Genomic DNA, 10,686 nt, shown 5'->3' on the forward strand with positions numbered 1-10,686 from the left:
GATCTGTCAACGTGATGAGTGACATGGCGGGCGGCATTTGTTGTTCCCTATTTGATAGATATTTCATAGGTAATGGGTTTTTCAAAATATGGAGCAATTCTCATAAAGACAATGATATGACAATGAGTTGTGCTAAGATAATATTAAATATCAGAGCTTACTTTTTAAAAGATAAGTTCCATTTAATTTGTTTAGTCGGGCGTTCGTAGAGTAGTGGTCATCAACTTTTTCAAGTCAAGTTCATTTTCTTAATAGGGAAGCATTTTGAAACTATAATAAATGCTGATATTCATTTTACGATTATGTGTTTCATCCTCTTCCTCTATTTTCTTCAAGACTCATTGTTGATTTAAACAACACCCTCCTAGCAAAAGGTCTTTATTGTAATAAAATATAACCTTCTATAAAAAAATATTATGGAACTTGTTACATACTTTTAACAAAAAACCATTAAATATCATGCGACATTCTTCCAACATAATACTATTCGGAGTGGTTATTTTTCCCGAAATAATTTCTAAGTAGGTTGTAAAGAGAACGAGGAAACCTCAAAGGAGAGAACTCAAATCTGGCTTCCGAAATATATAACAAATCCAATAAGTCCAATAAAATCAGTAAATTACAGAGAAAATTCAATGACGATACGTAGAATCAAGTGTATGCATCGAGTAAACCCTTCAATTTTTGCACGTAAGATACAGTCATTAATCCAATTCAGGTCAAACAGCAAAAAATCACGGTTCTTAAATAACTGGGATAGCTCCAAACCTCATACACAATGATTAGATAACACAATATCAGAAACTTTTCCACAGATTTGCCCTTACATGATTGTGATAAAAGATCCAATTTATGCAGTAAAATGGCTTATGGTTTCTATCAAATTGAGCTCAAAACATGAAATAAATTAAGAACCAAAGATTCCTAGTATTAAAGGATTTCTAAAGTTTTCCCTTTTCTTCAGAAGCTAGTATTTAAGCCAAAGATATTGAAATTTTCTTATGCCTTAAATCTCTGAAGAAAGAATAATGATAAACTCTCTCGTGTATTTATCATGACAAATGAAGAAAGCATTAGCTGACAATTCCTTGACCCAAGAGATCAACTCATTGACACTAATACTGAAAAGCAGAGGATGGAGCTCATGCATCTTCTACCAAATCATGGCTAATGATGATTGAGGCTGAAAGATTAGAAAATACCTCAAAACATAAATGCACCTACTCTTACGTCATTCATCAGTCTCTTCATTTTTTGTCTCACTTTTGTCATTCTCAAAATTTCTATAAAGAGGTTCTCATTGTAAATAATGCCAGGTAGACTGCATCTGTATTCTCCTACCCTAAGATTAAAAAAAAAATACATAAAAAACAAATTATTCTAAAAGATTCCTAACCTGGAACACCTGACATATGGACCTTGCTAAGGGCAGCTAGATTCATGTGTAAGAACACATGCACTTACCACTGCGCAACAAACCAAGAATGCATCAGAATGATGGACCTTGAGGAACAGTAAACATGGAGTAGGAAGCATGAAGATAAGTGGGTCGGTCATTTCTCACCAGCTTGGCCTAGTCCTTCAAACATTGGAGACCGTTTGCCTGACTGATCTGGTGAAAGAGATAAATAGGTTGGGCTCAAAGAGGCGACACATGGGCGACCTCACCAAGGAAGAGGCAGCCAAAAACAACGTTGAAGAAATCATGGCCTATTAGCACACTGTGGGAGCCCACAACCGCCTCTGAATCATGCTGGCAGGCCCGGTGGCAGTCTGGGCAGTATGTCACCTGAGAAGAAATTGGTTTAGAGGTCGACTTTTAAAATTTAACAGATAGTACAACGGGGTACCTCCAAAAGCTTTGGGTTGAAATTTGCATCAACCATCACATCAATCCCATATATGACCCTAGACGAAGAGCTTTGCATCCCGGGGTGCATCGCCGATGCAGATTCAAATGTGCTTCTGATCATCTTCCTGATCCTCTCATGAATATCCAACCACCTTACTGTGTTATAAACAAATCAATTTAAGAATAGATGAATAAATGATTATACAATTTAAAAAATGGGTAAATGAAGAGAAACTATCCATAATTAACAGAGTGGGGAATAACTTTGATGCTCTTTCTCGAACTCCCTGGAGAAGTCTGCTGCATTCATGTGATGTAACCGACCAATATAATTCTGAAAGTGAGAAGCATGCATTATGATTAAACTTGTTGACCAACAATAAATAAATGTTTTTGTTTCCAAAAAAAATCTCTCCCTGTCTCTCTGTCTCTTTCTCCATTTGTTTCCCTCTCTCCTTCCCTCCCTCCCTCTACATTCATCCCCTCCTTTCTTCCATACTTTCTCTGAACCTCCATTCCTCCTCCCTCCGTTCCTCCCTCCTCTCTCTCTCACCCTCCCTTCCTCCTCCCCTCCGTTCCTCCCTCCTCTCTCTCACCCTCCCTTCCTCCTCTCTCTCACTACCTCTCTCTCTGTCACGATCGGACTATCTCTCTCACCATCTCCCTTTGTCACTCATTTAACTCGTCCTCTCTCACCATCTCCCTCTCTTACTCATTGAAACTCTCGGTCTCTCACTCACTCACTATCTTCCTCTCTCACTCAATAATTATCTCCCTCTCTAACTCATTAACTCTCTCTCTTGCTCTCTCTTATTTCTCTTACCATTACTGTGAAATGAGTCTCATACTCAAAGAGGCTGTTCTTGTTGAGAGTATAGGGATTATTTGCCAACCTCACCTGAGAAAGAAATTCAATCAGCTGAAAGAATCCATCCGCAAAATAGATTGAATCGAAATACTAATTCCCAAGATGGACGTACCCAAAAGACATTCAAAAGGAAAATCTCCAATGGATTCATGCTACGGACCAATACAATATAACGCAGATCAAATTTTCTTCCTCTGAAAAGTGCAGGCTGTTCGATATACTTCTGGCAGATCTTCGGCCCAGTCTCCATGAGCCTTATGATGGCCGACAGATCTGAGGTTACTGTTGTGTCTATAGTTCTCGCCATGTTCCATGGCTTCAAGATCCACAGATTATCTAGATTCTCTCTCTTCCGGTGACAGTAATCTCCAATGAGCTCAGTCAGTTGAGTTTCTAGATTGTATGTGCGCTGAAGCCAAGCTGGAAATCCCAGAGCCTGCAGCAAGACAAGAAGGGAAATCTACCAGAAATGAAGAGCTCTAGCAGTAACAAAACAAGCTCATTTATGGCTTAACTTCTGCAGGAAGAAACTGCTAAAACGAATCAAGCAAATGTAATAACATTTTACGAATTCATTCTAAATTTATGTCTAATAACATTGGTCGAGGCAAATGGATAGACACTGGGATCAACATCCCCAAGATGCTAACCATGTAATAGTATTGGAATCTCAGATCTCCTCAACACACCGTCAGTTCCAGTAGATCCAACGGAAGGAACATCCGGGACAGCAAGAAAGGGGAAGAGAAGCCGCAAGACAGGAAACGTGAAAACTGCCCTTCTATTATTGGTTAGGGTTAACACCCCTTTTGTTTATTTTTTTGAACAATGTTTAACACCCTTTTTATAACATACATAATGGGTTCAGATCTTAACATCTGAACCCAAGTGTCTTACAATGGTCACAAACGAAGTAGATGTTACAGTGGGCATTTAACTAAACAAATGGCGAGTTGGGTAAAATGACAAACAAACTGAAAATACACTCGGAAATGAATTTTTAATGTCTAACTAATAGATTCTCACCACTGATTACTGATTCTGAACAATGAAGGAACAAATAGCTCTGAAAATAGTAGAGACTCATTGATGATTTATACATTGAACAATTAATTCTGACTCAGAGCTGTATCTGACTGGTCGGCTGGCAATTGTAATGCATCCACAAAGTTTGTTTTGTGTCTCAAATTTTCGCTGGCAGCATACCATATTTCAAAGGATTGATGTAATTTTTCTACCACTTGTACGTTGCCATAATTATGGTGTTTTTTTCCAAAATTTAACTTTGACGTTCAACATCTTCAACAAACCACTTGATCTATCTCTCTCCTACCTTCATTATGCCTTGATTTAGACCAAACTGTCTTGATTTTGATGGACCTCTGATAGAGCACCACTGATAATCTACCAAAAATGAGAGAAGCTGGGGGAAGGAAGGATAACAAAGACCAAGAGACAAATAGAGAACGCCAGCTACAATAGTTCCTCCACCCAATAAGCTGGATACAACTCCTAGTCAGAAAAAAAACTTCAGTACAGCACATACTGATGATTCTCTTTTAGATTCAGGGGTACACACTTATTGATATCAAGAAATGGTTTTGGCCATTTCCTGCCTCTATGACTTCAGTGAGATCCTATCAATCTCATTGGCATATTCTATCACCATGTTTTCCATCTGTCCACCTTAAGCATCATAAACTATCCAAAAATGAACTTTAGGAGTAGCTGTTCAGACGTAAACATTCAACTGACCGAGTGAAAGCTGACCTTAATAATGCAAATCTAGAATCACAGATGAAGCCGGGGGAAGCAGGAGTGCATTCCAAATTATGCAACCAACTGGTGAACGAACTATAAAGAGTGAGAATAACCTTTTGAATGGTCTCTGCCAAGTGATGCTTCATGACAAGGCATGCCTCAAAAGGAAACTGATTGAAGTAATGATGTTCACCAAGACCAAGGGCCTTTTTCATTTCCTCATCCACTTGACGACTTGTCCATATGATGTCAGCATCTTTCGGTGATGTAGCTGCAAATTGAGTTAACTGGTGAGCTAATTGTGAACATGAAAGGTATCAGAGCCAAAAAAGGTGCTTCACTGTCTTTTCCAAGGATAAATTGCATCTTAAACAAAACGAAGGCAAAATGTCTCACATAGAACAAACTCAGGACGCCTCAAGTAATCCTCAACTTGTGGAATGTCTGTGTAAACACGCAGTGGGCGGCCATCAGCAAGCAGAGCACTGGTCGTCATTGTTGATGCCTCTCGAGGAGATGGTAATTTTCTTGACAGGAGTTTCTCTTGATATTTCAAAAATTCCTGGAATAAAACACCCGTGAGTATTTAAATAACTTGAACATATTAGAGAATCTTACCTGAATAAAGTAATCCTCTGGTGTATGGAACCAAGCCGTGAGCCTTGCAGAACGTTGTTTTTCCTCTCCAATTCCAAATAGGAAATCCCGAGTGCATTCCTCCCCTTGGACCACGTTCTGTGTGGGCCACAGGATTGAAAAACTGAAAATTAACCATTAAATGAGAAATATTACAAACTATATGATGTATCATGTGGATTACAAGTGATACTAACTGTTAGACGACCGTTGTTCACTCATGTGCATATATAGCTATGTCATAGTTAATGGAAATCAGTCCTTTCTTTCTATTTTGTTTCTCTATCGGTCCTCTCTCTCAGCGTGTGCCCTAAAGAGCAGACTTTCATCTTCTCCGTCCCTGATCTCATCAAGCCCAGAATCATTATCTTTGAACAGATAACATAAGAAAATAAGATATAAAAATAAGTAAATATCGAACGATAAGTAAACTATAAATTAATCAGTAGTTGTGTAGGCAATGAATGAATATGAAAGAAAAAGAGAAAAAAACCTCATTGAAGATGCAATATTTCCATTTGGCATATATAAGAAAGGAGCCACCCTAAAGTTTGCCGAGTCACTATGCCTCAACGCTGAGCCAAGTTCGTCCATGACGTACCTAATTCACAGTCAAATTGCTGGATTAGCCGTCAATGGCTCCTGCTGAACATAAATAATAGATTGACATCCAAATGTTCAAACAGATTGGCGTTTCAGTAATTCAAATAAATTGAGAACATAATGAGAGATAGGTAAATATACCATACAGGAGTATCATCAATCTTTTCCATATCTGCAAGCCTATAAGTCATCAAATATGGCCACATTGCCGCAATAACACGTTCAGCCAGGGTATCAGATGCTTTCCACTCAGGAAAACGAGGCTGAAGCCCTGAATCGACAACATGTTTTCTGTTTTCTAAGATATCTCGTGTGTCTACTCCATTGAGAGATGAGAGCCCAGGAAGTGCTTCAATAATTTTCATTGCAGAAGACCCCAGAGGGCCTGGAATATCAACCTGGGAGAGGTGCACATATACTAAGTAGAAGGAACTAAGATAATAATAACAGAGAACAAAAGTCCTCATCAGGCGGTCTCACCTCCAAGAGTTTGAGGTTGGATAAGCCTTGGAGACATTTGATCATATCATTTTCAGAATCTTCATTAAGAGGGTTTCCTCGCAGATTCAGATGTGAGAGAGATGGCATCACAGAATCAGAGATAATTTCCCGCTGAGAAGGAAACAGAGAATCAACCTCAAAACATAATGCAAATACCTATAGAATCCAATCAAAACATGCAGTATCATAAAATAGAATCATATCATATCCCATCACCTTATAGGATAACCTCTTAATGCATCTGTCGGATAGATCGAGAGATGTAATGGCCCCCAGTGGAGAACTGCCTCCACGAGATGGACTATCATCTGGACAGTCCGAACTGTAGATTCCACCGCAATATGCCAAAGCCCATTCACCGAAATTGCAAGTGAATAAAGAGTTATAGATTTCCAGGCCTGGAATAAGGGCCAAGATTCTATCTCCAAGAGGAGTTCTGTGCCTAGGAAAAACTCAATCACACAAGTGAATCAGAAGTTATAAATAAAAAGAATTTAGGTTAATTATCAAAGAAAAATACCTTCCAAGGATAACCATAAAATACCAGAAACGACAGAAATGCATAACGAAAGGAAAAGAAAATTAGACGGCTTTGTATCTGAAATAAGGGATGACTGCAGTTGCATTACAAACCTTTCATTCAAGACTGGATTATCATTTAACCAAAGAGCTTTAAGATTTTTACATCTCCCAACTTCCTGTAGAAGAATCTCCGGATCTCGAAGTTCATTTCCCCAGAGATTGAGTGCGACCAAGTTCTAATAAAACCACAAAAAAATAAAGAGGTGAACATAAACCCATTAAATTCTTCAATCTAGCCCATTGAAAACAATAGAATGAGATTTCGTTTAAGCAGCTCAAATAATTCGAGATAAGTGAACATAAACCCAACATCGGGATTTGTTTACCGAGAACCTGTCGCACAAGTTCATGGAGCACAACATCTCGTCGTTTATGCACAACTCTTCGAGCTCCAACCAAACCGCATCACTCCCTCTTTCCCTACCTTTCTCAATCTCTCGGCCTAGTATTTCCATAACATCGAGTTCAGATCGATTTTTTTCACTCTCGACCGATTCCAAACTTCCATCGCTGTCCACGCACATTAGAGATGCCATTCTCTCAGCAAGCCCAGGAACTTCTCTCAGCTGCGAGGGAACAAGAAACCCATATAAACACTGCTCAATCGATCTCAACCCTCCCCCCACAAGTTTCCCTACCTGCTTGAGGGCGTCCAACAAGCGGAAGGTCCACGCATGGTCAATAAGGAAGACACAGGACTCCTTGGCCATGAACTCTGCGGTGAGAACGAGGCAACGCAGTCGGCCGCCCTCGCATGGTTCAATGGAGAAGAAACTTCCACCGTCGAAGGTCTCCAAAGAAAGCTTTTCAAAGAGCTGCCGGTAGAGAGCTGGAGGGAGACCGGATGCCGCAAGGAGGGTACCATGGACGCTCGCGAAGTCCTCGAAGTTCTTCAGCACTGGTTGGGGAGACGCCATAGCTTGCTACTGCTGGAGCTTTGAAATTCCAGCCTTCCAGGGTAGAATAAGAACGTTAGACTTCTTTACGAATGTCCTCTTTAAGATAATATATTCATTGGAAAACCCTGAAAGTGGATATTTTATACCAATGGTACAATATATATTCGTTGCATGCAATCATTGTGAGAGTTGTTTATTAAGTGAAAAAAAAGGAAAATTAATTTACAAATTATCATTGGCACCCAAGAATGTACACTATCATCCTTCTTTGTAAGAATCAGTTGTGCACTCCCCAACATAGCCGCACCCCGACGATACTAGTTATTTACATAAATATTAAATTCAATTTTATTTGTTATTTAGGTCTCCCTACAACCTCTCTTAACCCGTATCACACTGTCAAATCTGCAGCTAACAACAATGCTCAAATTGAACGCGTGCCTGGCATCAAAGACTGGGCAGGAGTGTTGAGCAGCCTTCTCCTGTGCAGCGGAAGTCTCTTAAGAATGCTTGAGATTGCTTGGGGGTTTGAAGGAGGTTGGATTAGGCCCATAGTAGACCATCGAAGCGTTTTATTATCACGTGTAAAACCACACACGTGAGCATGTAGCCATCACCGCTCCAAGCATGCCCGGGGAGGCCCACCAAACAGCCACAGGCTGTGGCCCTCGTAGCACCCATCGGTCAGTCGTACAGGCCTCGACGTCCACCCGTTGCAGCCCATGCTCAGAGTCTAGCTTGGACGCTCCACACACCTCCAGCCCCCATGTTGACACCTATTCCACTATGGTCCTCGTTGGTGCCCCAAGCCTTGGCACTTGTGCGTCATTGATGACTCTCATTATGTCATTAAATATTATGAATTTTCTGAGCATCAAAGTGTCGTTTGCATACATTTAGTCCATATTGGTCATACTTCATGTGCATTATTTTCTTACTTACTAACCCCACTTGATTCTTTGAATCAAGTGGATTAGATCTCACTAATTGGACTTAATGAGTTCAGATATGGATCAAGCATCAAGAGGACAGCATTTGATCAAGAGGAGCTGGCGAAAAATTATAAGGAAGAAAAAGCCCTAAAAAATTCTCCAAGAAGCACAAATGAGAGAAACCTATAAATAGCCTCTTGAGAGTGCATTTTAGGTTGTCCAGAATTTCCACCTGAACAGGCTAGGGCTTGGAGAAGAAGAGTTCTGCACCCTCCAGGAGCTGATGAGCATTGGAGCTGGAGAGAAGGAGCAAGCTGAGGAGTAACTTGGGCTAGACGACCTCCACCTTGCCACAAGGATCGTGACACAAGGTTGGAGCGATTTCTCAAGTTTCAGTAACTATGTACTTCTCTCCTTATCAGACAATCTAGGTTGGGTTGGAAGAGACACACCAGTGGTCTTCCAACGATTCCAACTGATATTGTTCCTTGTTCTAGTTTGATTTCAAGTTGTTGTTTGTTCAAATCGATCTCTCTTTCGTTTCGCCTTCAATCGATTATCCGCATTTCGCATCGAGTTCGATTTCCCCAACCTTGCCACAGTTCAACAGCAGAAGCTGCCTCTACTGCCAAGGCGTTGAGCGCAGCCGGCAAGCTCGCACAGCCTCTGCAAGCAGAGGCAGTGCGCCGCTAACAAGCGCGCAGCACAAGCCGTGCGCAGCCAAAGACCGCGCACAGCAACAGCAGCGCGCAGCAATAGCGGCGCACAGCCAAAGGCCACGCGCAGCCCAGCCGCACGTAGCCAAGGCCGCGCGCAGTCAGCTGCTGCGTGCAGCACGGGCTGTGCGCTCGTGCAGCACAGGTCGTGCGCAGCCAAAGGCCGCGCGCAGCAATAGCAGCGCGCAGCTAGGCCACGCGCAGCCAAGGCCGCGCGCAGTCAGCTGCTGCGTGCAGCACGGGCTGTGCGCTCATGCAGCACGCGGACGCACCTGCTAGCGCATCTGCACGCAGCTAAGGCCGCGAGCAGAAACCATTGCAGGTGCACCCGCTGAGTGTTTGTGAAATTGCCCCAAAGGGCAGGTGAGAGTTTATAAGTAAAGAGAACCTTTACTGAAGATTCTGCTGAATTGATTTTTTAAAGAGCATTATGTGGAATCTTGCTGGAGATAACATTTTTTATTATTGGGATTAATACAGAAATCTGATAAGCTAAATTGAATTGGATAATTGCTATTGTTTTATTTGCTCCCTGTGGATCAACACCTTACTCGCCCTAAGGCTGTGAGGTTAAAAATTATTGTTGAATAGCTCAAATCCTCACATGATTAACTAGTAAATAACCAGTAAAAATATCCATAATTTGAGACTATCAGTCGTACCACCACTTGAGGGGGCACACCACCTGCCTCGCATCCATCTTGATGCTTCCGTGCGTGACGACCACATCCACCTCGGTATCCGCACGCCTTGGCAATGATGGGTCCGGCCCATCCTTGCAAGGGTACCACCTGCCAGCTGTAGTGCAAGCCATGGCAGCCCATGTGTGGCCTCTTCCTGATCCATCGTACGTGTGCACCGGCATGCATGAGCACAACATGGGCGTTGGCTTCAAAGATCACCGATGAGTGTCACAACTCATGGTGCATGTTGTGGTTACACAACAGACTTGGTCTCTGTGACCCTGAGTCTAAGTATCTGGGATTTTCCCTTAGGCAAATCCTTAGTGGACTGCTCCCACACTCTGTGAAGTTGGTGTGCAGTTCTCTGTGTGAGAATGCTACATACTTTCGGGTCTTACATTATGGCAGGGGTGAATATGGGAAGAAAATTAGCTTTGGTCTGCATGACCTTCCTATCCACATACATACATATGCATGCATGGGTGTGTACATGTGCATGTGTCATTCTGAGAAAAGAGTGATTAACTTGTGCTCATATGTGACATGCATGCTAATGATGTGTGCCACTTGTGCAAGATGATTGGTCAATGTGATGGGTTGATCACTCAAAATTTCTTAATTTCTAAAAATGTGGATATTAAATATAAATAAAT

General features: G+C 41.6%; 1 protein-coding gene across 3 annotated transcripts; it reads right to left on the minus strand.

The window, feature by feature from the left end:
- Positions 1–569: 569 nt before the first annotated feature.
- LOC144704706 (tubulin-tyrosine ligase) lies at positions 570–7,767 on the minus strand. 3 transcript variants are annotated; one of them, XM_078577224.1, is made up of 17 exons: positions 7,442–7,767; positions 7,130–7,369; positions 6,855–6,979; positions 6,438–6,663; positions 6,201–6,332; positions 5,862–6,118; positions 5,611–5,718; positions 5,100–5,241; positions 4,878–5,043; positions 4,595–4,752; positions 2,833–3,156; positions 2,676–2,750; positions 2,117–2,186; positions 1,851–2,008; positions 1,565–1,789; positions 1,397–1,466; positions 570–768 (listed from the first exon to the last, which is right to left on the minus strand). In XM_078577224.1, the coding sequence occupies exons 1-15, from the start codon at positions 7,718–7,720 to the stop codon at positions 1,640–1,642; spliced, it is 2,610 nt and encodes an 869-aa protein (XP_078433350.1). In that variant the 5' UTR covers positions 7,721–7,767; the 3' UTR covers positions 570–768; positions 1,397–1,466; positions 1,565–1,639. The 3 variants fall into 3 exon arrangements, with proteins under 3 accessions (XP_078433350.1, XP_078433351.1, XP_078433348.1); XM_078577225.1 differs by lacking the exon at positions 570–768 and having other exon boundaries at positions 1,281–1,466; positions 6,438–6,657; XM_078577222.1 differs by lacking the exon at positions 570–768 and having other exon boundaries at positions 1,281–1,466.
- Positions 7,768–10,686: the final 2,919 nt, after the last annotated feature.

Source organism: Wolffia australiana, chromosome 6 (genome assembly GCF_029677425.1).
Source record: "Wolffia australiana isolate 7733 chromosome 6, ASM2967742v1".
NCBI classification, from domain to species: domain Eukaryota; kingdom Viridiplantae; phylum Streptophyta; class Magnoliopsida; order Alismatales; family Araceae; genus Wolffia; species Wolffia australiana.

What these genes read in the sequence shown, in the direction of transcription:
- LOC144704706 (XM_078577224.1), bottom strand. Translation starts at nt 7,720, where the DNA reads ATGGCGTCTCCCCAACCAGTGCTGAAGAACTTCGAGGACTTCGCGAGC. An exon ending in CCAACCTCAAACTCTTGGAG is followed by an intron (nt 6,119 to 6,200) that starts GTGAGACCGCCT and finishes CACCTCTCCCAG; the next exon opens with GTTGATATTCCAGGCCCTCT. An exon ending in GCGTCCTGAGTTTGTTCTAT is followed by an intron (nt 4,753 to 4,877) that starts GTGAGACATTTT and finishes CTCAATTTGCAG; the next exon opens with CTACATCACCGAAAGATGCT.